At 41.4% G+C, this 27,162-nt stretch overlaps 1 protein-coding gene across 4 annotated transcripts in view; it reads left to right on the top strand.

The window, feature by feature from the left end:
- Jarid2 (jumonji and AT-rich interaction domain containing 2) overlaps nt 1-27,162 on the top strand; it is a 241,423-nt gene that overhangs the window by 164,228 nt on the left and 50,033 nt on the right. For 3 of the 4 annotated variants that reach the window (XM_070024528.1, XM_070024531.1, XM_070024529.1), the window contains one exon: nt 16,117-16,286. In XM_070024528.1, coding sequence (XP_069880629.1) covers nt 16,117-16,286 — 170 coding nt within the window. Of the gene's footprint in view, nt 1-3,223; nt 3,246-16,116; nt 16,287-27,162 lie in introns of those variants that run through there. The other variant, XM_070024532.1, reaches the window with a different exon arrangement.

Genomic DNA, 27,162 nt, shown 5'->3' with positions numbered 1-27,162 from the left:
GCAGAGGATTCAGGTTTACTTTGCCCAGGTACCTTTCGGACATTAATTCAGGGTTCAAGTTCTGATTTTTGGATCCTGTATCCTTGAAATGACCAGGCTATTTATTTCACAACTTCTCAGACAGGATACTTAGTCCTTGGAGGGGAATACTTGTTTAATATAAATAGGGTGGGTTCTACTTTAGAAGTTGGGGATCATGGAGGAGCCTGATGGTGGTGGTTTCTCACCCTTCAAGTCTGGGACTCTCAAGTTGAAGTTTGTTTGGGGATAAAAGTACAAAGATAGCAGATATTCTCCATGTATACTTCTGAGTTGTCGCTTTCTTTGCATTTTGTTTCAGGATTTTCTTAATTATTTCCCATCTCGATACTTTTTTGAGTTGTTGAATGGCCTGTTCTTTAGAATTCTTGGAAATGACCCACACTGCTGCATTTCACCACTTTTTGTGGAATTCGGGCCCCATCATCCCACTGTAATACCTCCTTGGAGAACTCTGGAGTTGGAAAACACTGCAGTATATTCTGTCTCATGGTTATAAGTTCAGGTGGCATGGACTACAGCTTAATGCTGTTTCCTTTCATAGAATGGTATTTAATACTTTCTGTTTTCACTTTAAAATGAATTCAGTTCATGGGAAAATAAAATTCCAGTGCGTATTCCTCTGTCAAGTGCCATTTGATTCTTCACCTGGTGTATATAGTGTATATAGTGCTGTTATTGTTCTATAGGATGTTAGGCTTTGAGAGCTCAAAAAAGATGAGCCCAGTACACCAGGCCTAGAATAGCCTTGATGCATACATACCACTGCTTACCTGTCAACTGACTTCTTTTATTGTTGAGCTATTCAGCTCAGATTTTCACTCAGAAACCTGGGTCTGAAGTCTGTTAATGGCTTTGGGAAGGGCCTTTGAGAAGGTAGTCTAGGAATACCTGCTACCTTTCTTACTCGTAAGTTCCCTTTCAGGGAATGAGTTCCCATAGGGATTTTTGTCCTAGAGGGCAGTTGCTACAGGAGCTGGCACCTGATTCTTGGCTTAGCCTAGGTAATTTTATATTGTCATGCTGTAATTGGATTAAGGCACATTTCATCACGTCCCAAGGCTATCCATGTTTATGCAGAGAGTAGATATATGTATGTCTTTGTACAGTCCCCATGGTGCCCTTTCTCTTCATCTCAGTCATACTATAGAATCATGGCTGGCCTCAATTCTTAAAATATACTGCCTCTTAGCAAAGTAATAGAGCACCAGAGGTCTACCTAGCAAAGTCTTTTTGGTTTAAAAAAAATTTGCTCAGTAGTCTAGTAGCATGAATTTGAATTTGCTGCTCAGTCACTTACTTGTGTGTGTCTGTGTGTGTGTCTGTAATGGGGCTTGAACTCTGGTCCTGGGTGCTGTCTCTGAATCTTCAGCTCAAGGCTAGTGCTCTTCCACTTGAGCCACAGCACGATTTCTAATTTTTTTTATCTGTGCTGTAAATTCACAATATTTGTTGCTGACTAATTCTATCACTGAGTTTTATTATTCTTACCTGAGGTTTGTTGATGATTTTTTAATCCCAGAAGTGAAGGATCATGGCAATCAAGAACAAGAAGAGATGGCTTAATCTGGTGGCACCTTAAATTGCAAGCATACCCCTCTAGTGTATTTCCCTTTTAAAATTATATAACATAAAAAGGAAGCACTCTCAAAAATTAGTGTGAAGTAGATTGCTGACCTCTCCCTCCATTTCCTTTACATCTCCATTCCAGAAAGGACTGAATGAAGCCTGAGAATTGTAAAATACGTCAATGTTAAGGAGGAAAGAAACCTTCCACTCTTTAAAAGTCTTAAGTGGGGGGCTGGGAAGGTGGCTCAGTGGTAGAGTGCTTGCCTTGCATGCATTAGGCCCTGGGTTCGATTCCTCAGCACCACATAAGCAGAAAAAGCCGGAAGTGGCGCTGTGGCTCAAGTGGTAGAGTGCTAGCCTTGCGCTGAAGAGCTGAGGGACAGTGCCCAGGCCCTGAGTTCAGGCCCTATGACCGGGGTGGGGGGGGGGGGGAGTCTTACAAAAATTACAAAATTACAAAAGACAGGTTAACAAGAAAAAGAGAAATCTGAATTCTCAAAAGTGTTACCAGAAGACTAGTTGGAACCACCAATTTGTTAGAATATGGGGGAGGGGCTGCGTTCTTGGAGAAGTGGGTGAGAGAGGGTGCAAAAAAAGTCATTTCCAGAAAAAAAAAAATGACTTCCTTAAAAGGGCTTTGGGGAGATGGTATGGATTTTGCTAGCTTTGTGCTACTGTCTGTTATTGCTCCCATTGTATGTATTGCTCCCAGTGTGTATCTTTATTTTTTTCTGTTTTCTGTTCTTTTTCATGTTACTGGGGATTGTTCTCCAATATACTGGACAAGCACTCTACTACTTCAGCCATACCCTGTGTGTATGAGTGCGGGGGGGTGTATGCATCTGCATGCATATATTTAAGACTGGCTTATTCTGATGCTGAGCCTGATGACTCCGAAGTGCTAGAGATAATAGTCTTGAAAAGAGTAGTTTATTCTGTACTCTTTCTAAGCAAACAAGGCATGAGTTAGGAGGATACTTTTGCAGCCCCTGAGTCCCCCACAGTCGGTCACGTGTTGGTGACTGTGTATAACTTTACTATGGTCTTGGATGTTAGAGCAGGAAGGTTTAAGTGTCCAGCTGGAAATAATCTCTTACTAGGCTCATTTACAAATTGCTGGAGGTAGAGCAATCACCACCTTTCTCTGGGCTGATGTATGGCCTAGAGTGTGGAGTTTGGCAGCCTATTGACACAGCTCAAGATGGATGCTCCTTGGATCAAAGGAAGACCATTAGGGCATGTTTAGACTGGTGGAAATGAAGAGAGTCATTATAAAAGAGAATAGTTAAGCACTGTCCTTCCCCTTCCCTACGTCTTTATGAGCATTATATTGCACTTGCCCATTTGCTGGCACAATGTTCCGAGAAACCAACAGTAAGAAAGAATGTACTTACTGTTAATCAGTGACTTGCAGAGTAGAGAAGTACGTCATTTATTTATTTCCATGGTTGCTCAGCATATCATTGTTTCTTTCCAGTTTTCACAATGCGACAATTTTTTTCTTAGTCTCTCACTTCCTCTTTTCATTGTGGTTCCCACCACCTCCACAGTGTGTTCTCATCTGTTCAGTTGAAGCTGTTTATTCTGAATCTGGGTGGGTGGTAGATCCGGGGAGAATGGACCGCAGAGAGAATCAAGTAAGTGGCTAGGAAACATCACAGAAGGTAATTTCTTAACCCTATGTTTTGAAGGACTCACTGAAACGAGGTTTTTAAGCTGAGGGTGAAAGGTAACATTTTGGAAGTTAGCAATTAATGTTTCTCACTAATAAATGCTTCTGATCACATTCTCTCTTATTAGAGGTTTATTAGTCAGTAGTATGGGTATCCTCCTTCCCTGCTTGAGCTACAAGTGCTCAGATATCATTAGGACCATGTACAACTTCGATTCTCTTCCTTTCTTTGACTGTTCTCTCCTTTTTCTTTTTTTTGGGGGGGTGGGGTGGGGTAGGTCATAAGGCCTGAACTCTGGGCCTAGGCTCTGTCCCTCAGCTCTTCAGCTTAAGGCTAGTGCTCTATCACTTGAGCCACAGCGCCACTTCTGGCTTTTTCTGCGTATCTGGTACTGAGGAAGCCAGCCCAGGGCCTCATGCTTGTGAAGCAAGTACTCTACCCCTGAGCCACCTTCCCAGCCCCATCTTTCCATTTCTTTATCTCCCTATTTTCCCTCAGAAGAAATGTCCAGTGACAGAGAGGCTGTAGAAGAAACCTAGGATAGACATGTGGCTGCAGCCTTCTTTGGAGAGAGTTTGAGATGTGCTGAAATAGGCTGAATTTGTGGCTTTAACTTTTCTGTCTGACAAGGAAGATGAGGGATTAATGAAGGACAGGATATCTCATCCTTTCTGAGTTGCTAGAGGCACACTATCATTTGAGTATTTTAATCTTGTTTTGCTTGGAAGTTAGATCTTTTCTGAGGATGTTTTCTGAAACCAAATAAAGATCAGAAATTGTCATGGAGTTTAACCATTACGAAGGAGTCACCTTCACTGGGAGAATGGGCTTGCTTATTTATTTTTCTTTTCTTCCCCCCCCTCCCCGCCCCCATACCTCTTAAGTGCTGGGATTACAGAACTGTGTCTCTATACCTAGAAGGATGGCTTGCTCATACCCCCCAATTTCACTTCTGGGTGTTTCTGCTATTAGCTTTGTCCTAGTTTTTGCAGAGCCTGTGGAACTACTTTTCTAGTGTCACAACAAGAAGATCCTATCTCATATGCAGAGATATCTGCAAGGCCCTGATTATATTAGCATTAGCAGCAACAGTTTTGTATCTTTAGTAGGGTTTATTGGTTAAATGGCTCTATACTTGTCAGACAAAGAATGGGCGGTCTGGTTATGGCACCATGTAGAAGACATTGCCAGACTCCTATTGAAGGCTCATTGAAACTAAATGTAATTAGGGTGGGCCTTATTGGTCTTGCATACATTTGCTCCCAATCTACCTCTATTGTCCACAAGCATGACTTTTCTGTTTGTTTACAGTAATCCCTCCTTAGCTGTTATCCCTTCAGTGATTTCACTTTTCAGTGGCCCCCAATTAAAAAAATTAGGGGATATATAACTTAAGAATTTTAAATTGTGCTGCCATTCTGAGTAGTGTGATGAAATCTCTTACTGTTCTGTTGCTTCATGTCCGTGGTATGAGTTGTCCTTGTTCAGTGTACTCTCCCTGCTCATAAGTCTTTCAGTAGTCATCTTATTATCTAGCATGCAGGGTTTGCATTCCAGCAGTCGTTTTCAACAATGGTATCCCCAAACGAGGTGCTGACAATTTGGATCTGCCAAGAAGAAGTAGTAAATTGGCTCTTTTTGGTAGAAAGATGAACAGCTTTGATTTAAGAAGGAACAGAAAGCCGGGAGCCTGTGGCTCATGCCTGTAATCCTAGCTACTAAGGAGTCTGAGATCTGAGGATCGTGGTTCAAAGCCAGCCTGGGCAGGAAAGTCAGTGAGACTCCTATCTCCAATTAACCACCAGAAAAACTGGAAGTAGTGCTGTGGCTCAAGTGGTAGAGCCCTTGCCTTGAGCTGAGAGCTGAGGGACAGTGCCCAGGCCCAGAGTTCAAGCCCCACAACCAACCAAAAAAAAAAAAAAAAAAAAAGAGGAGCAGAAAAAATAATACGCTGAAACATTAAAGGAAGGAAAAAACATAGTTTATGGAAGGTTCTGTACTATCTGTGGTTCATGGACAGGTGAGGGCTGTAGTGTTGTACATGGGATTAGACAGAGGGCCGGTGGATGTACAGCCTGCCATGTCTGATGGAACCTAGCAAAGATAGAATATTGTGATAGGCCCTTTTCCCATCCACTCTTAAGACCCTCATTCTCACTCAATTGGATTTAGGTTTCTGTTTTCTGGCCTGAAGTATATTAACCACCGTGTGCAAAAAATTTAATCTTGGTAACAGTTCAATATTAGAAGTTATGCTGGTGGTATCCCTTAGAATAAGCAGATCTTTGTGACTTGATTCCTTGTTACCGGCATTTTGAAATGATATGATACGATTTCCTTGGTTTTTATTTACATTCTCATGCCACTGATGTCTCTTAGAACTGACATTGCAGTTTCCGGTGACATGGATCCCTATTGGATCAACCAATCTCTGGTGAGCTGTGTTTTTCCAGAATATGCCATCAGTCAAAAGGAGATTTGTTGTCCTACTATGTACAAGTGGTGACTGATTATTGTGAGAAAAGCCTTCTTTTCTATCAAAATTGCTAAAAAGTTCCTGCTTTGGCCTCGTGGTTTGACTTGGGTTAATTATTCTGCCAAGACAATATCAGCAAGTTAAGAAAGAGAAGGAGGAAATGCTTTAGTAAAGAAGGATATTTTAGCTGTAAGGTTTTGTCTTAACTGATTGTTCCAAGAGGCAGTAAAGTCACATCTCAAATTGTTCAAGGAAGTAGAAGGGGGTGTGAATATGTTTTGAGATTGCTTGAGTGCTCCGAAGTCTTTTATTTCTTTATTTATTTTTGGTCAGTCTTGGGGCTTGAGCTGTGGGGCTGGGTGCTGTCCCTGAGCTCTTCAGCTCAGGGCATTTGAATGAGCATTTGGAATACTCATTCAATTACCTATGGCTTGGGAGGAAGGGTGGCTTGTTGGAAAAGAGAAGGTATCTTAGCCTTTAAATAAGACCAAGGCTAACTTCATATTCAGTCATTATTTCAGAAAAGCAGCATTTTAATACATAGTTAGCCATGCTGCCTTCCTTTCCTTGTGTTTTTTTTTTTTTTTTTTTGTCGGTCGTGGGGCTTGAACTCTGGGCCTAGGTACAGACCCTGAGCTCTTCAAGGCAAGCACTTTACCACTTGAGCCATAGAGCCACTTCTGGTTTTCTGGTGGTTTATAGGAAATAAGAGTCTCAGAGTCTCAGGCTGGCTTTGAACTGCCATCCTCAGAACTCAGCCTCCTGAGTAGCTAGGATTACAGGCATGAACCACCTGCGCCCGGCCTTCCAAAGTCTTTTAATGATCATTTTATGTAAATACATCTTCAGACTACCCTGATATGAGCAGATGGTGAACCTGAGCTGGGCCAATTGGAGCAGTGTGGGCAGGGCCTGTTAGGGATAAAAAGTAACCTGCCTTCTCTGTGCTTGCCTGCAGATTATTGGCCCATTGACCAATGGCTCACTCTTCTGCAAAAGTACACTGTCTTGTAGAGTTCCTTTTGAGTTGGTGTCATTATTCCTATGTAATACCTGAATATTCTCAGCCATTTCTAGTATTTATGATCACACATTCTCATCTTACAACAGTTGTACAAACCTACCTCTCTACTACTAATGCTCAGGAGGGGAGAACATGCAAATTGTAGTGAATCCTTTGATGCAGAAAAGCATCTGGCTGGTAATAATGGCTTACATGGTACAGCATAGCTTGAAAAATTACAAATTATTATTCCGGCTACTGGGTAATTTCTGTCAGAATTCCAAAATGAATACTTTCAATTTATTTCTGAAAGTAACATGTGCTGGCGTTTTGCAACACTTTTTTTTTTTTTGTTCTTTTCTTGGTAGTAAAAATCACCTTTTAAAGAGCATATTGGAGATCAATCTTATATACTTTAGCTGTGGGCTTATATTTTGATATTTAGAAAAGCTGAGTTTATGAGTTTCTATGTATGAGAACTTTAGAGCTATAGTGGAGCTGGAGGGACACAATAGCATTCGGGCTACTACTTTCTGTAAACAGCAGCTATCTTATTATCTAGTACCAGGTGCTTATATAGGTCCAAAAAATTGGCCAAAGGCAGGAATTGTTTATCTTAATTCAGAATTCCTTACTCCTAGGATTATTCTAGAGCTGGAGTCTGAAGACTCTCTATTGCCATCTATTGGTGCCTGCTAGCCACTGCATGAGGTTCTTTTTTTTTTTTTTTGGACTGGAGAGATCGGCTTTCTTCTCTCCCCCCCCCCCCCCCCCCCAAGTCCTCGGTCTTGAATTCAGGGCCTAAGCACTGTCCCTGAGCTGTTTTTGCTTAAGATTAGCATTCTACCACTTAAGCCACAGAGCCATTTCCTGCTTTTTCTGCTTATGTGGTTCTGAGGAATTGAACCCAGGGTTTCATGCATGCTAGGCAAGCACTCTACCACTGAGCCACATTCCCAGCACGACATTCCTTTTCTTACACCTTTAAAAAGAGATCCCTTTGAAGGTGAATTTTAGGCTTGAGGGGAAGAGGATAAAAGATGGCAGAAGTTTCTTCTTGCTTTTGGACTGTCTGATGTTGTGAGGCTTGCCTTTGCGCTTTGGTCCTCTTGGACTGCAGATGGAAGCCAGGGTTTTGCTAATGCTAAGTAAGCACTCTTATCACTGTACCCCATCCTCCTACTCATGAATGGATTTTAGAATTCCACCACAACCCCATTGATAATGTTATGATGAGAACTTTCAATGGGACTTAGATTTCAGTTGTGCTTTTAGAAACCTACTGAATGAATGGTGTTTCCTCATGTTTTTTGTTTTTTCTTGAAACATGAGTCCTACTTTGTCAGATCATTCATTCCCCTCTCCAACCATTCTTTTGGTCAAGAGATGGCTCCCTGGAGGGTGTTTTTGTTTTTGTTTTCCTTTGGCAGTTTGTAGCTGGGTATTACCCTAAAATTGAAAAATGTCTTTTAAAAAATGATAGCTTAAAAACTAAAGTGGCAGTGTCACTTCCTGGATGAGTGGAAAGGCAAATTAACATTTTAACTGGCATCACTAGGCCTTTAAAACTGAATGTAGTTTGGATAATTTGTTCATGTTTTGTACCTACAATAATGAAGTAGGAGTTTCTTTGGCCATATCCGTTGAGAGTCTTAAGACAGCTCCATGTGTTGTTCTTCTGACTCTAGTTATCCTTATTTACTCTCTCTTGCTTTAGGATTCCGTTTTTGCTTTTCCTGCCACTAAATCAACAGTGTGTGTTGAATGGGACATTTGCAACTCTTAGATCCTGGGTTCTGGGTTGGATCCTTGATAAGAATGAAGTTCAGTTACCTGGAGACTTTAGGACATGAAGCTTTAGCTTTGCCTAGGTGGTAAACTAAAAGTGGCATTTATATAACTGACATATAGGTGACATTTGTGATTGACAGAACAAAGGGGCTTTGTTGCCACTTTAATTGTTGATTAATGAGGATTCAGCTCCAGTGTGACATGGTTGCTTTCTAGAACACAAAAGAACTCAATGTCAAATGTTTCCTTGATCATGACATTCATGATTTCCAGGCAGTCTTGGTTCTTTGACATTTTAGGATGCCAGGTAAGATTTCGAGTAACAATTGAATAATTTTGTTAATTGAATCCAAAGCTGTATTACCTTTCATATCATTTGTGTGGGATGTCACCACCTAACCTAAGATTTATATACACTAAAGAACATTTAACTTGGAGGAAATTGTTTCTCTCTTTTATGTATTTACCACCCTTCTCCCGCACCCATATCCCGTATTTGAGTAGTATTGATCGAATTTAGGACCTTACATAGTCTAGGCAAGTGCTCCACCACTTGAGCCATACCACAGACCTTTTTGTTTTTATTTCTAAGACAGGGTTTTGGCATGTTTTTGCCCAGCCTGGCCCTAAACTTAACAATATTCTTGTTTCTGATACTCCAGATAAATCACTGGGGTTACAGATATCTATTCATAGCTCTTTGCATTGTAACTTTTTATTTTCTTTTCTCCTTTCTTTCTTTCTTTCCCCCAAGTAAAGGAGAAGGAAAGCTCACCTTTCTCCTTGATGCCTTTGTTTTGAGCTGTGAAACATGGGAACAAGTAGTGACATCTTCCAAAAGTGGTGATAATGTTTGGGCTTGCAAAGCTTGCTTTCTCCTTGGGCCAGCTTCTTGATGGGCAGTACTGATGACTGTGTTTACCAGTAGTTAGCTTAGTGATTCTAAGGATGCCTGTGTTCTGAAGACAGGTAGTCTGTGTAACGAGTTTAGTTTGCATTGGGAGGATTCAGTGTGAGGAAATACAATAGTATGTTTCTAATATTTAAGAAAAGTTTAGTATGATAGGGATTTTGCCTTCTTTCTACTTCTCAGACTTTTAAAGCACTAGGCAGAATTCCTATCTCAAATCTAAGTTACCCATTACCAGTAGTTAGAGAATTGGTGTTAGTTTCTCACCTAGTACTCACAAATGATCACTACTTTTCATCTAGAACCTACTAGGAATTGTTAGGGGAATTAACTAGTGAGGTGCCTGCCTTGTTTGTTTTATTGCAGTGGTCAGAGGTCACAGTAGCTTGGAGGTAAATGGAGCCTAATCTATATATCTTTGTCCTAAAGTTAGCATTTTGAGAGCACCAAGGCCACCATGCAATAGACACAAAATCTTGTTTATCAAAATCTCAAGTTGTGTGCTACTGCTCATCTTTTCCTGGAACCAGTCAGACCTAACCAAACTTCTTACGTATTCAATGAGAGGGACTCAACCAGCAGACAGTTCCTTTAGGCAAAGCTGACTGAAGCAAACTTTTACTCTAAATAGCTCCCTATGTTACTTAATTAAGACAAGTGGTGCAAATATTTAATCTCTTGTGGTTGGTTTTTTTTTTTTTAGATAAACAATTTCATCTGTTTATATATAAAGCAGAAAAGAGACCTGTGAAGCAGCATGACTAGAGCTGAAGAAATGTCACAGAGCAAGGCTTGCCTTCCATGCAGCCAAACTCTTCTCCTGGAGCCCACTGAACTCCACCCCCCCCTTTTTTTTTTTGTCTTTGTGTGATGACCTTGACACGATTACAAGCCTGGGAACAGGGTGAGGTGGCACTCAGAAAGGTACCGTCTATGGTACATTTCTCCTTGCTATGCCCTTGGAGGGGACTCTTGCTTGCCTCTGGGTTCACTTGAGGATGTGTTTATTTTCTCTTTACTATTCAGGATGTTTACAGCCATCCTGTGTGGTTTGCCCACAACTGCACTTGCATTTGAATTTGGTGGGCAGCTTGCCCTGGTAAAGGATATCCCCTGCCTGGCCCCCCACAACCTCCAGCACACACACATGGGCACACTCTTATTTCTTTGAGTAGCTGCCAGGTTTGTAGTGTGTGTGTATGTCTGGGGGTAGAATAGAGTGGGTAATTATTTTGGGGATGGAAACACAGGAAAATTTTTTTGAATAGGCCTTTCAGCAAGTTGGCAAAGCATCAGGGCCTGCTCCCACATCAGCACAAAGAGTGCAGCCATGCCGGTCATTTTGCATTTGCCAGACACAGTTTCTTAGTTTCTGAATGAACAGAGTGATCTCCCTTCTCCCCCATTCCTCACCCTTTGTTTAGAATTGGGATGTAATCTAAATAATTGGATTTACCAGCTTCCATGTTTAATATTGGAAAATTGAGTTAATAAAATGATGTTTTGGCATGTTCATCGCTCAACAAGGGACCAGCTGTGTGTGTTGACTTCAAACCACTTGGTCTCCCACGCTCCTGTTTTCCTCACTCAAACTGTGCACATAGCACTGTTTGCTTCTTAGGTTGGTGACTATCTGAAATCCTACACAGAAGTTGAATTTAATCAACCCAGGAACTGCTGTTTTACCACAGTGAGTGCTGCCCAAGAGAGTGATGCTCACTCAGCAGTAAACTGTTTAGCGCTGCCCTGTAGAGAGGCTAGGAAGAGTAGTGCCACCCTCCTGAGCGGCAACTCTTGAAGCCTCCATATGCATTGCTTGGAGTAGGAAGATGGGGTGTAGGAGAATTGTTTTAAAACCAAAGAACTTTGTCAGATCATCTCATAACTTGGTAACCTTGAAAAGAAAATATTAGTAGCTTCTGTTTTGTTTAGATCTCTGAACCTAGGGCGAAGCATATACTCTACTACTTCCAAAAGCAGTCCTCAGATCTTAGCCTCCTGAGAGGCTAGGATTACAGGGCTGCTACCTTTTTTTCTTTTTTTCTTTTTTTTAAAATCTGAAATATATTCTTGAAATTTGTTTGGTCTGGGCATGGTGGTACACACCTATAATCCAAGCTAAGAGTAGTATGAACATGGTTTGAGGGTTGCTTGGGCAAAACGCTCAAGACCCTGTTTGAAAACATAACCAGTAAAAACTGCTGGGTGTTTGGCTCAAGTGGTAGAGCACTTACCTAGCAGGCATGAGGTCTTAAGTTTAAACTGCCAAAACAAACAGAGGATTTGTTTGGATATTTGTTAAGCGATAAAATGTTGATTTGGCTGTACTTCTTTGTAACCCCAAAGGAGAGGAGAGTCTGGGAGCTCAGTAGAAAATAATGTCACCTTCCATGTGTCTTTAGAAGTGGAAGGGGAAGAGGAGGAAGCACATTTGTCTTTCACAAGGCTCATGCAGCTCCACAAGAACAGATAACCTTCCTTGTGGTTCGTGGTCCTGTCTGTATGGTACAAGGCAGAAATTTCCTCCCTGGCCCCACAGATAACGGCTGTGACTGTTGTGCTATGTGAGGAAAAATGGGATGCAATTGCAGGTCTTGTAGTTAAAGGGTACTGTATACTACTGTATATACAGCTCCAGGTAATCTGACTATGGTTACATGCTGGTGATGATGTGCTAGTGGCTCAGTAATTACTCATTAAGTGATGATGGAAATTGTGACCACATAGGCTGAAAGTTCATCGATTCTTAATTAAAAACAAACCAGATTCCAGTGTACCATTGGGTAGAGCTCTGCTGGCTTGTCTAGATCAGAACCACATATCATTCTCTTCTGCTGCTATTGGATCTACATCCATATTTCTTAAGAGTGTTCTTGCTGTCTCTAGATTGCCATGTAGTATTCCCCAAACCCTTTATGTGCTTAGTCAGTTGTGTGGCTTCTCAGTAATGACTGAGGGATTGTGTAGTCCGTAATAATAACTAGCATAACAGTGTAGTGTTCTGTGCTAGCATTTAGGGAGGGCTGGTCTTCAGTATGTAGCAATAGGCCATGAAGAGGGAATTGTAGTAGAGTCCTGGGAAGACCAGCCAAATGGTTTGAGATTGAGTGGTTGGTCATAGGTGATAGACTATGTTAGAGTGAACCTGTCTCTCTGAGGAAGTGTCTTGAGCAGAGACAGGAAAGAAGATGCTTCTGCTAAAAAAAGAAAGAAAGAAAACCGATAAAACACAGGCCTAGAATGTTCCCTTCTCTGTTTATTCACCTATGCAGTGAGAGAGAACTTGCTAAAACCCCTCCAATCACCAAAGTCATTAGCTTTGATCATTTATCCTGAAAATCAGTTCTTATGATTGTGTGTGTGTGTGTACATTGAACTCAGGCCAAGGGTGCTATCTCTGAGGTCTTTTGCTCAAGGCTATGCTCTACCCCTTTGAGCCACAGCTCCACTTCCGGCTTTCTGGTGGTAAATTGGAGACAAGTCTCATGTACTGTCCTCCCCAGGCTGGCTTTGAACCTGAATCCTCAGATGTCAGCCTCCCAAATAGCTAGGATTACAGGAGTGAGGCACCAACCTTCAGCTTTGTGATCCTTTTATTCATACATGCACACCACACACACGTACATTTGTAACAGTGAATAAATGGTTTGAAACTGCTTCCATTCCTTCCTCACCACACTTTGGAGCGCCTATGTTTACCTTCCCCTTGTTATAATAATGTTTCCCCTCACTACTAGGAACCTTGTACTCACCTAACCCCTTGTGACTGAACCTCTCTTTGATCAAACAGTATTTTTGTGGCAATGCATTTTGGCTCTGGGTGAAGTGGGGGAGGTGGTATTTCTGGGGTCAATACTGTGACACTGGTGGAGGTGTTAGGTATTGAGGGTAAAGTAAATGGCGCAGAAGGTAACAGTTCTCTCTTGTGGGTCTGGAGACCATGTAACCACTTTTCAAGTCTATTAGTTCCTATCTTCCTGTGCCCCACTTTGAATCTGCCTCTTGTGCTCCTAGCAGCTCCAGATGCAGATTAAGCACATCTGATGATTCCCCACATTTCCTTGTAGCCGACATTCTAAAGTGGATCTTCAGTCCTTGAATTACACCTACACTGTAACACTGCTTACTTCACGGATTTGGCTCTTCCATTGTATAGGATCAGTAAAGCAAGGTCAACATCTTTGTAATCCACGTGGGAGGAAAAGCAACATCACAGACCTACCCTTTGTCGACTGGACACACAGTTCTGTTTTCTTCTGGGTCTTACAAATGCTGAATCACTTGGAAGCTTGGCTTTTGTCTAAGGTGTAATTTATTTTGCTGACATTTTTAATCCATCTGATCTTGACTTGAGTCTCCTTGTCATGAGGCAAAAAATGTCCTTTATTCAAGCTATTGAGGTTCTGGAATTGTGAAATACCTTAGAGAGAGAGAGAGAGAGAGAGAGAGAGAGAGAGAGAGAGAGAGAGAGAGAGAGAGAGAGAGAGAGAGAGAGAGTGTTTGTTTTTCATTATGGCTGCTGCAAGAGTTGTCTAATATGGGGTATTTGTTGTTGCTGACTTTTTAGAAAGAGCAGGAAACACTTAACATCCTGTTGACATGTAGGCAGTATTTCTATGAAATTCCTGTGGGACTCCCGGTAAATTGTGTCCATTTAGAAAACTTTATGAAATCATCCACTTAAACTTTTCAGCTGAATAAAAAATTAGGACAGTTTTTATAAATCAGAAATGAAATTCCTTTTGCTTTGAAACAGGCAGTTAGGGTCATGGTGTTACAAAAACAAATTAATGGAGGCTGCTCTACCTACCTCCCAGGGCATTGCAGTGTGGCCATGGCTTTGTGCAATGAGTTAGTGCCCAGGAAGTAGCTGGAGGAGCCATGAAGTCTCCTTTGAATCCAGTGTTGATTTGTATTGGGAATAGGATCTTGGACACTGTTCACTACAGGTCCTCATGGAGGCAGGAGTGGAAGCTGGTTAGTATGGAAGGGAGGTGCAGTTTAAAATGCTTCTCTGCAAGCAAACATTTTTAGTGATAACGTTGCGATAATCATAAAATTGTGCTACTTAATATTTATGGGGGGCTCTAGGGGATGTATAAAGTTAAACTTTATGATGCTAGGGCATCAGTGGCTTGCACCTATAATCCTGGCTACTCAGGAGGCTGAGATCTGAGGATCAAGGTTCAAAGCAGCCATAGGTTGTGGCTTAAGTGACAGAAAACCAGCCTTGAGTACCTAGGCTCTGAGTTCAAGTTCTAATATGGCACCAAAAATAACAAACTACATCCCACAAAAACAAGGTGTTAAGTTTTGCAAAGTAAAAGTGGTGTATCTATGTTTGTATCTATATTTTTTTGTTTAATATAAGGATATTATTTGTTACTGTGGGTATGGGAATATGTTGTAATTACTATTTTATACAAAATCTTCTAACTGTAAGGCAGTAAAGGTAGATGTATCTGTGCTTTACAAATATTCCTGATTTCTTAATTTTTATTTAATCGAGTTAGGTGATGTCACTCTCTCCCAGTGTCTAGAAGTAATCAGAGATTCTGACAGACTGTTCTATGGCCCTCTACCATAGAGCTCCTCTGGGGCTGTGTTCTTGCCCTTCTGCACTGTGAGTTCCTCAGTCTGTGAGCAAGTCCCTATGGGTAGTTAGAAGCAGCACAGTAAGCATGTTCTCATTCTTAGACATGCTTACTTTCATTTAAATATTTTTGTGACTACAGGAAAACAGTATTAGACAACTGCTAAATGTCAGATTAGTTTAATGTCCAGATATATTATCAGTGTACTTATTTGTGGAGAATGGGAAATTTACTATTGGCTACAGTTTGTTAGCTGGGATCCATTAGAGTTCAAAAGAGGTTTGCATGTCAGAGTTTTCAGATGAGAAGCATCACATTAAGGACATTTATTTTGTGCCCCATGTACACTAACTGGATTTGGTAGGGAAGAGGCCTCCTGTTGAATCTTTATGGAATTTATGTTTGACCCTGTTGGCAAAGGATTAACCATAATGTGTTGGATTTAGGGATTTAAGTATACTAAGGAGACATTTCTTCTTTTTTACCCTCCATCATTTTAAATGCTTTAAATACTGTAGTGTGTTTCTGTGGCATAATTTAGAAGAGACTGAAGATGAAACACTACTTGATTTGGGTCAGAAGACTGGGGATGTGGCAGTTTGAGGACAAAAATGGACTGAGTGTCAAGCCACAATAAGGAAGAAATTGTGTATTTGTGATGGTGTGCGATGAACACACAGGATACCACATCAGTGCAATAGGAGAATTAGCTTTTCTTCTTCATTTTGGGCTGAAACCAAAGTATGAAAGCCTTAACCCACTGTCATCAAACATTGTACATTGTGTATATGGCAATTGAAGGAAAAACATGTATATGTGGTAGCGGTGCATACTTTATAACTATGTATAAAACCCAGCCCTTTAACAAAATCTATTGTGCTTTAAAGCAAGCCTGTGATTTTTGAGAGAGTGAGGGATATAGAGAGTCTCAGGAAGAAAGAGTTTTTATCAAAGAGAGACCCCCCCTCCCTTTTCTTATGTGTTATAGTTTTATTGCTGCTTGTAGGCACATATCCTCCAGTCTGTGATTAATTTAGTTTAATTTTCTTTTGCTTTTGCAGGCCCAGGCTGCAAGCACAAAGGAAGTTTGCTCAATCTCAGCCGAATAGTCCCAGCACAACTCCAGTGAAGATAGTGGAGCCTTTGCTACCCCCGCCAGCTACTCAAATTTCTGACCTCTCTAAAAGGAAGCCTAAGACAGAAGACTTTCTTACTTTTCTCTGCCTTCGAGGTAAGCCTGCACTGTCGAAGGAGCATCCTAATTGAAAGAACTATAAAACAGCAGATAGGGATGGATCTTGGCAGATTTCTCATTTTTCAGTTCCATGGCCACATTTGAGGAATTTTATACCAGGAGGGGTAACTGGTCAAGCCAGCTGCTGTTTTTATATATTGTAATGGTTTAATTTGACTTTTACTTAGCCCTTCTTGGCTTTGTAATGTGTGGTTACAAAGTTTGTGGTATTTTCTTTCTTTTGTTTCCTTGTCTGTGTTGTTATCCATGCCCCCCATGCTCACCGCCCCCATTACTGGGACTAGAACTCAGAGCTTTGTGCGCTTGCTCACATCTGGTACTGTACCACATGAGGCACATCTCTAGCTCAGCAAAAAAGCTGGAAATGGAGTCTCTTGGACTTTGCTACCCTGTCTGGCCTTGAACTACTGTCTTCTCAGTCTCCCAGCTTCCCGCATGGGGCTTGAACTCGGGGACTGGAGATGTCCCTGAGCTCTTTTTGCTCAAGGCCAGTGGTCTACCACTTTGAGTCACAGCACCATTTCTAGTCTGCTGGTGGTTAATAGATGAGAATTCTTATGGGTTTTTCCAAAGCCGAGGCTGGCTTTAAGCCATACTCCTCAGATCTCAGTCTCCTGAGTAGATAGGATTATAGGCATGAGACCAGTGCCTGGCTTCCTTACCTCCTCCCCCATGCCCCCTTTGTGTTTTGGTAATGTTTGTATTTGAGAGAAGTCAAAGTTGAGTATGAACCCTTTCCTTGTTTCAACCAAGGCCTATCTATAAGCATACCTGCTGAGAGCTCTGTCCTACCAGTCTGTGCTACGTTATAAACCCAGCAGAAATTTTTATAAGTGTAATAGTGAGGATATTTGTCCAAGTAAGTGAACAGGATCTGCTAACAGAGCCAGGTGATGGGAAAGGTTTGTAAGGAAGGATAGGTTTGGATTTCAGCGGAGCCATGTTCCCTAAGAGAGAATACAAAGTTGTCAAGAAAATTGAGGTAGTCCTTGAGGATATTGAGGGAAGAAAGTTACATGTTAGAGGTAGAGTTAGATAGGGAGGAGAACTAGAAAATCATGGCCTTGGATAAGTTTGGTTGAGAAGAGAGTGACTGGAAGGAGAGAGTCTTTGCTACTTAAATCTGCACACACACACACGAGAGTCTTTGCTACTTAAATCTGCCCATATAACTTATTTGTAACACACACACAGACACACACACACACGAGAGTCTTTGCTACTTAAATCTGCCCATATAACTTATTTGTAACACACACACACACACCACAGTTGTGATCTTGAACGCTGGGTCTTGGTGCTGTCCCTTGAAGCCACAGTGCTACTTCCAGCCTTTTCTGTTTATGTGGTGCTGAGGAATCGATCCGAGTCCTTGCTACTTAAATCTGCCCATATAACTTATTTGTAACACACACACACACACACACACACACACACACACACACACACACACACACACACACACACACACACACACACACACACACACACACACACACACACACACACACACACACACACACACACACGTGATCTTGAACTCTGGGTCTTGGTGCTGTCCCTTGAGCCACAGTGCTACTTCCAGCCTTTTCTGTTTATGTGGTACTGAGGAATTGATCCCAAGGCCTCATGCATGTGAGAGGCAAGCACTCTACCAGTGAGCCACCTTCCCAGCCCCTACATTATATTTTTAAGTACTGAATAGTTACATTACAGTAAATACAATCTGGGGCTGGATTGGATTCTGGACTGGGGAGAAGAGTCACCAGTAGGCTGTGAAGCTGAGATAGGGTGGTGCCAAGAGTAGAAAGAGACTGGAATGAAAGTCTTCGAAGAAGGAATTAAGCAAAGAAATCTGACAGGGTGCCTGTATCACCATCAACAAAATAAGTTCAAGTCAATAATTAAAGCTCTGTTGTGATGAGACTTTTATTGTGATGTTCACAAGACTTTTTATCACATCTTGAGCTAGGTTTTATTTTTATTTTTTTTAAAGGCACCATGATTTAACTATGTTGGTTACCTCTATTCAAGCAAATGATTTTTGGCCATGGATAGTTGGCTTAATTTGTGAAATAGTAGTCTCTGTGTCCAGAAGATCCATCAGTTCTGGTGGTTTGGGGGAGATGTAGAGAGGACCTTGCTTGGAGGGATGTGCATACTATTCAAATAAATGATGCAAAAAGAAAATCATGGCAAGCACCCACCTTTGACGTTTCAGGATCATAGGCATGGAGAATCATTTTCTTTTAGGCAAATTTATTCTTTGTGATGGCAAAAGCAATAAAAGTCTAAGTAACAAATCTAGGCGTTGTATATATAACAATTTTGGAAAAATATGAGTGTTCGAAGTTTATACATAAGCTTTATTATGAGTCAGATGATATTGCAGGTTTTGATTTTAGTAAGGACTCTGATTGGACTCTTAACATTTCTCGTATAGTTTTGGATCTGAGGTATTAAAATTGAGAACCATGTTAACTTTCCAATATGTCTGTGAGATCTGACCTTGTAGTACAGATCCATAGCAACAGATGCTTGGAAAAGTAAATCGATTAGACAGCAAATTTTAGTGCAAAATTAGAGATGATTATAACCTGCCTTTCGATGAATACAAAGGTTATATAAATGATCCCTTTAATATGTACTTCACTTTTGGGGGTTAATCATAGGGGCTTGAACCTTGAGCCTGGGCACTGTCTCTGAGCACTTTTGTTCTACCACTTTGAGCTACAGGTCCACTTCCGTTTTTTGAGTGGTTATTTGGAGATAATAGTCTCAAGGAGACTTTTCTGCCCAAGCTGGTTTTGAACTGTGATCTTCAGATCTCAGACTCCTGAGTGGCTAGGATTACAGGTGTGAGCCATCAGTGCTTGGCTTTAATGTGTACCTTAATAATTCTCTTTAAATTTTATGTTCAGAAAAAGAGATAAACTTTTTTGAGGGGGTAGGGAGAGTCATAAAAATATCTCATTTTTCTTGGGATACCAATAGTAAAGAATTAAAATAACCTCCTTTTCCCAGAGCTCACCAGTATTACATGTTGTCTTTGTGAATATTTGCTAAACAAACCTTCTCTGTGCATATGTGGTACTTGTTGGTATTGTATTAATAACTGTTTTAGAGTTTATCACTGTTCTGTTTTGTACCTGTCTCATAATTTGTCTAATTCTCACCTTTGTAACCCTGGTATTAACAGCTGATGATGTATATCCTCAGCAGAATCTTAGCCTCTGCTAAACTCTTTTCAGGCATGGTTCACAATTGGGACCCCGATTAACATTCTTAGTTCTATACTTTGACTTCTTTTTTGGTGCTGATTTCAAAACAAATGCATCCTGTCAGAGCCCCCAAAACCCCCATATTGAGCCTGAAGAACATAGTGAGTCTTAATCCATGAGTGACAGCAGGCACTGTTGGGGAGAAGGTGATCTCTAATAAGCTCATTACGGAATGCCTGGCTGCAGGATGGAGACCCTGTGTTGTTTGTTTCTGGTTAAGGATTACAGGTCATTCATTTGTCCAGCCCAGTTTATCATCTTCAGTAGTTTCTGTGCTATTTTGGAATGCGGGAGAGAGTAAGTGGTGGAGGAATGGGAAGGACAGTAAATGGAGTTCTCTAAACCTATCCCTGATGCTTCAAGAACCCCACCCATACCTTTTCCTGGAAATTTCCTTAAGTGTCTTCAACAAAAACCTTAGGTTGAAGGTACCTATACCATCAATATTGGGATTACTGCCGACAAGTAGACAAATCAGCTAGTCATTCTGGGTTAAAAAGCTTTAGAGATTAAAAGAAAAATGTGTCTGAAGGCACTAAGAGACCTATCAGCCAAGTTTGGCAAGGCTCTTTGCTTTTCTATTTAATGTCATGCTCTAGAACTGCTCAAGGAAAGCAAGGGGGAATGAACATTGGAGCGGGGCCTGAAGTGTTTGCCTGCCTGCCGTGTATTTATCTTTAAATAGCTGCTTTGAAAGGGTCCACATGTCTCTTGCCAGAGGCATAATTAGTATCTTCCTCTAGTACAGGCGGGGAACGGGGGTTTGTGTGTGCGCTGTGCACAGTGATTCCTACCGTCGTTGTATTTCCTGTCACCAGTCTCGTTATTCTTAATGAGTTCTGTCTTCCTCTCTTTGTTCTGACTATAATTATTAAGAGATTTAAAAGAGCTTAATGCAGCAGAGCAATGGCAGGTTAAATGATTCTCTTATTTACATTTTTCTCTTTATGGAGCACTGCAAACGAGAGGGGATTCCCAAAGGGGACTCCTGAAACATACACACTAACAACACAGTTCATTCTGAAGACTGTGGCTGTCACAGTTCAGTGTCCCAGCGTGGTCTGCTGCTGAAGAGAGCCTTTGGTGGGTGGGGAGGATTTCTTGTACACATCCTCACTGTCAGCCATTGTGAAGCAATGCTGTCTTATTTTGGGACTACTTGCCATTGTTTCCACTGTCTTACAGAATCTTCCACGATCTGCTGTCATTCAGTTGTTAATTAATTCAGCTAACCTTTATTGAACCTCCTTTTGTGTGCCAGACACTCAGAAAACAGAGATTAGACACCGGAAAGCAGAATCAGGTTGTAGGTGAAATAGAGAATATGGTAATAGGTATGTGAGAGCGTCAGAGTAGGTAGAGGCCTGTGCTGTATACAACTGGGATGACTGTAAAAATGACGGGGCTGGAATTTGAGCTGGCTTTGGTAGTAGATAAAGGAGCCTTTGGAGGGAATTTTGCAGAAACCTTTGACAATGCACAGAACACTGTGGAATGGGCTGGGGCTAAGAGTAGGGTTGGTTACTTGGCTGGTTCATGGTTAAGGACGTTAAGATGTGAGTTCAACCTGCAGTGCTGGGCTCAGTACTGGGGGCACTGCTGAGGCTCTTCAGCTAAGAAGATGGTTGAATAGAACTAGTAGGTTAGGAAGATTATCCTGGGCAGCTGTTTGAAAATGATTGAGGGTCTCCTGAGAAAGCGCACTGGCTGAAGACTGGTAGATCTTGAGTGATGACTTAAATCTCTCTTAGCTCAAGTTTACTTTCCCATGCAATGGGTATTGCAAAGGACACTTGCTGGGGGCAAACAGGTGCCAGTGATTGCCAGAGACAGTATCCAAGTCCAATTATTTGCTGTTTTCCAATCAGTTTATACAGCGGTAATATAGATTAAGGAGGATTAGATTTGAGGTTTCCCTGGGACAATTTAAAAACACCTATGAAGATACTCCAGGACAGTGGCTGGCTTTGTTGGCCAGGGGCGCATATTTTGATGTATTACTGGCCTTAGTTATTGAGACTTGTAAGTAGGACACACGTGAAAGTTTGGAGGTGATTTGGAGGTCACAGAATGAAAGGGGATTAACCTGCTAGAAAGCAATTAAGTAATCTCCCAATTGCAAGGAATATTGTGGTGCTAATAATGAACTTGGTTGAACAAAAAGGGAATACTTTACATTACATAAGCTCCTTAGGGAGGAAGGCAAGCTGTCACAGTGGTACACAGCTCTTCTGAGGTCCCTTCTGTGAGGTGTTGCATCTTAATTTTTTGCCTGCAGAATGGTGAAAGTGAAATGATCCCTGCCCTGGGGTTTCTGTGGTCACCTTGCCCTCTGCTTTCTCCAAATCAAAGCACCCTTTCGCTCTTTATAAGTAAGCTCTTCTTTCCCCTAGAGTCTCAGTTCTGCTGAGCATGTAATTTGTTTGCTAGGATAGTTTATCAGCTAGTAATGAAGAAATAGGAAACCTTGGAATTCTTGAGATCGGAGGAGGAGAAGGAATGATCCCCTTTAATTGCTCTGTGACCTTGATCAGTGAAGGCGCCAAGATGTTGGCACAGCTCCAGGCCAGCTGGCCTCTGACCATGCCTGCTCTCCCAGAAGATAAAGCAGGCTCCCTTCCCCTCTCAGGAGCTGAAAGCCCCTGTTCAGTTATACTTCTAAGACTCCTCGCTGGCCCTCACTCTCCTCTGTATCCAGTCTGTAGACCATTAGTATTTGTTGTGCTTTTTGAAATCCACTGACAAGGAAGAATAAAGGTGGAGACATGAACTTGTAATTGCTGGCAGTGTTTGCTGAGGACCTCACTGGCTGATAGAGTTGTATCCCTTCACTTTTCACTGAAGTTCCTTATGCCCATGTTTCATGGGAAACGTGAGTGTTTCTGGGGATCTTGGAAAAACTTTGCATGGCTCATAAGGTCACATGCAGACTTTGTGGTCCATAGTGATAGTGATTGCTCAGCTAGAACTTAATATGCTTGCTAGTTGTGATGTAGTTTGAACCCTATTCTGTCTGCTCTGTGGTCTAATTTGGGTACTTATAAATCTGTGGTGTGTGTGTGTGTGTGTGTGTGTGTGTGTGTGTGTGTGTGTGTGTGTGTGTGTGAAGCTAGAAGGGCATTAAGAAAAGGTTGGTGGGATCTAGCTTTTAATGACACATGTGCTAGGTGATCCTGAGAATCTTGATTTTGGAAGGGTAGTAGTGCCCATTTGTTAGTGCTGAGTCTCTCGTGTTTGAGATTTTGCAGATAGAATTTGTGTCCTAAGGAAATTCGGGATCAGACAACCAAATGAAGGTGTATTATTCATTTGGCCTACTGTTTGAGCTGTGCCCTGTGATTGGGAAGTTAATACTTCATTCATTATTCTTGAAAAAGATGTTTTCATGCCTGAAAGTTAACCACTGTCATGTGGCCTCACTCAGGCTTTCTAACCACTGAGCTCATTTTCATTTCCACAGTCTCCTAACATCTGATCACTTTTATTTATTGAAAGAATGACAGATTTCAGAGCAGTAAGTTGTTTTTGAAGCCTGAGAATTGTCCTATCTATGATTAGGATTTAGCATAGTAATATGTTGCTTAAGTGCACAACTTTTAGAGCCATAGCACGTGCTTGGTTAAAGTGTTTGTGCAGGCAGGGAACTAAAGACATGCTATGTAACTGCCTGCCTGAACTAAAACTTCAGCCTAGAGCTTTGAGTGAAGAGTTTAGAGTTCATTTCAGTGGCTAACTTTCCCCTCCCTCCCTCCCTCCCCTCCCTCTCTTTCTCCTTCTTTCCTTTCCTTTCCTTTCCTTTCCTTTCCTTTCCTTTCCTTTCCTTTCCTTTCCTTTCCTTTCCTTTCCTTTCCTTTCCTTTCCTTTCCTTTCCTTTCCTTTCCCCTCCCTCCCTCTCTCTCTCTCTCTCTCTCTCTCTCTCTCTCTCTCTCTCTCTCTCTCTCTCTCTCTCTTTCTTTCCTGATTTGCATGATTGGGCAGACTGCATGATTGGGCCTCCCTTTTTGTGTGTAGCCTTTGGCATGCTATTACTCTTAAGTCCTGCTATACATATATATGACTGGTACCTGATGTGAGTTACTATTGCTTTTCTTTAGGACATGCACTGATATGTCTCTGCTCATGGAGATAAAGAGATAACATCTTGATTATGAATCCCATTAAAGGGGGAAAACAGTGCACAGAGGATCTGGGTAGCAAATAACTTTAAGGTGGTTCTTGGAAAGTCCTGTGAAGAATTCTTCTCCCCTGCAAGTCATAGAGGCTGACCTAGGAGAATCAGTTTGTTGTGCTGTTACATTGTGCTGTAGTGGCTCCATGGTCTTTGAGGGGGAACTTTGGGTTTATGTGTGTGAATGAATGTGAAGATGCAGATACATTGTTCTGACCCCTTGGGTTTTTGGAAGATTGTCTGGCACACGTGGAGTTACGTATGCCTGAACTAAGGTAGTTGTAGTTGCTGCCTTTGATAGTTTTTCCAGTTTCTTTTATGGAGTGCCCTCCTTCTTCCAACTCAGGAAATTAGTATATACCCCCACCTCAGTCCCTGCTAGTTCCTTCTCTTTGAAGTTTTGTTATATTTCATGTGATAACTAGGGCTGATTATTTTTCATTTGTTTGTGTATTCTAAGGTTGAAGCTTGAGAAATTTCAACTCTGTGGGCCACTTTCTTGTTAATTGGGTCAAACACCAGAATTTGACTCTCCTGTTAACTGCCTGAGTGTAAGGGAATCCCTTTAGGGTCTTTCCTAAACAGAGCCCAGCCATGTTTTGCTTGCTGAGATTAAAAGAACTAGCTGAGGAAGGAAAGATAATGGGAAGGAGGGCTCGTCTGTGTACATAATTTATGGAGAAGAATCCTACTTTATAGAAACCACAACCCAAATTAGAAGAAAACAAGCTTTTGGATTAAACTGATTTCTGTTGTGGTTGTAACATACCACAGTTTGATTTTTGTCCAGATGAAAACATTTGCCTTGCACTTCAGTAAATATTGTGGCGACAGTGCCAGCTAATTTTGAGAAGTAATGAAATTTGGCTTTGGCAAAGCGCAGACGCATTCCTTACTCTTGATTTCTCTTATCTGATCCAAGTTCAGATTTTTTTTCTCTTTCAAAAAGTGTTAGTGCACTTGAATGATGAGGAGGGGAATTATGCCTGTAGTTTTAGTAGAAAACTATTTATATCACACTGTGGAACCTACCCCCCCCCCCCCCCCCCAACAACTTAGAATTCACTTTTCATTGATTACTACATCAAAATGACAGTGTTCTTACAGGAGAGGGAGAGAGATGCAGTATCCTAGGTAGAAAGTTAGCCTTTCTCACTTAATTTTCATCATGGACAGGGCTTGTTAACATGGAGGGACCACCCTGAGAACACTAAAGGCATGACTCAAACTAAGGGCACCAGCCCAGCTTTGTTCCCACCACCAGCTTTGTTGCTGTACTTGAGCTCCACTGAAGGAATTCAATCTCTCTCTCAAGGGGTTTTCTGGTTGAAAACTTCCTGACTCCCAGTCCTATTCCCTGAGAACTTTTCATCCTTGTTTGTGGCTCCATTTTCATCCTCTTGAATGCTACACCCCTATATATCTTGTCCAATGACTGTTCTTTCTGCCATTTGGGACAGTGAGGATTCCTCAATCAAATTTCTAGATATTATGCTGACTTTGATGTGCCAGGATCTCTAAGTACGTATAATGGAAAGATTGTGAGCACTCACACTGAAGTTTAACTTCGTACTGACTCAGCATTGATAACTCGGTACTATGGCATGTGGGCTGATTTCCCCGGTAATATTAAACAGTCCAGACTACTCTTGTGCTTTGAGGGGTTTTATCTTTTTCTGTTTCTAGTACATTTTTCTCTTCCACTGCATTTATTTTTAAGTTAGATAATCAAGGTTGTGCCTGCCTCTGTTACCTATATCAGTTTGACAAATAAGGTTAATGAAACGTCCAGGTAGGAGGGCCCCATCCAATTCAAAAAGCAGTGGCTTTTAGAGGAAGATGCCTATAGACAGGCTACATCAGCTCAATAGGACAGTGTTGGCCTTAGGGATACTTGTTAAAGGAGAGAATAGGCACAAGACTAATGTTTGAACTAAGGATACCATCTCAAATATGGTGGTAGTGAACTGACCTCTTTACCTGGAGCTGTTCTAGAAAGCTCTCTGTTCCTCATGAGATTAAGGAAACCCCGCCCCCCCTCCTTTTTTTTTTTTTTTGGTTGGTCGTGGGGCTTGAACTGTAGGCTTGGGTGCTGTTCCTGCACTCTTCAGCTCAAGGCAAGCGCTCTACCACTTGAGCCACAGTGCCACTTCCAGTTTTCTAGTGGCTGGCTTTGAACCGTGATCCTCAGATCCCAGCCTCCTGAGTAGCTAGGATTATAGGCATGAGCCACCAGCACCCAGCTCATTATTTATTTTTTAATATTGTGCTATACCTTTAGGTTCAGACATAACAGTTATCTAAATAAAGTGATTCTGACTGGTGGGCCTGGTGGTCATACCTGAGATTTTTTTTTCTCAAGGCTTGTGTTTCTACCACTTGAGCCACAACTCCATTTCTGGCTTTTTGGGTAGTTAATGGACGAAAAAGAGTTCCACTGACTTCCTTGTCTGGCTTTGAACTGTGATTTCCAGATTTCAGTCTTCTTGAGGAGCTACCATTATAGGCCTGAGCTACCAACTCCCATCTCAGAATCACTTTTTAAGATAAAGACAGTCTGATTTTTTTCTGTGGTGTACCTATCATTAGAGGAAAGTAATCATGTCTTTTGGCACCCCTAAATAGATTGGTAGATTGGTTTGAGCGTGCAGGGGAATATTTTCCTCTCCCCATTTTTCTTCTGTGCTGTTTAGCCTCTAACTTTCTGGGAGCTGTTAGAACAAATACATTTAAAAGATTCATTGCTTTTGTTTTCATTGAAGTTGCCTGATTTACTTTGCTAAGATTTGGAAATGTCTTCTGTTCCCCTCAAAGGATGATGTGACTAGAAGCCTCGGCTCCTGTGTTGCTTTATTGGGAGTTGGTGGAACTTTTTAAGAAGTGGAACCTATTGTGAGGTCCTTAGATCTTGCTGAGGGTCCCTGCTCTTTATGGCTCTTGTATGGCCCATTGGTAGTTAAGAGGGTTGCTGTAAAAGGAGCAAGTTGGGCCCTAACCAAGTCTTTCTGCTTCTGGCTTACATGACTATTCTTGTGGGCCATCCACCATGGGCTCATCACCCACAACCTGTACATCAACACTGAACTTCCTAAACCATGAGTTAATTAATACATCTTTTCTAAGTGGTCTATATTGGGTTCTTTGTTATGGTAACAAAAAAATGACTATAACAAAAAGCTGACCAATACATGCTTCTCTAGAATATTAATGAAGTCTGGATACTGGGTCTGTTTTTCTTGGAACACCTTATTCTCTCAACATCTCAACTATAAAAAATGCTTTATACTGCTTGTATTGGGTTTGAGTTTTACAAAATCTTTAACAAATTCTTCAAGTTAATTAATTTATTTTCGTATGCTCCAAGTAGATTTTTTTACCTGAAAAAAGCAAACAAACAAAAAAG

Source organism: Dipodomys merriami, unplaced genomic scaffold (assembly GCF_024711535.1).
Source record: "Dipodomys merriami isolate MVZ:Mamm:240054 unplaced genomic scaffold, mDipMer1.0.p SCAF_16, whole genome shotgun sequence".
NCBI classification, from domain to species: Eukaryota; Metazoa; Chordata; class Mammalia; order Rodentia; family Heteromyidae; genus Dipodomys; species Dipodomys merriami.
The sequence above is the reverse complement of the archived record's forward strand: the minus strand, read 5'-3'. Positions and strand labels throughout refer to the sequence as shown.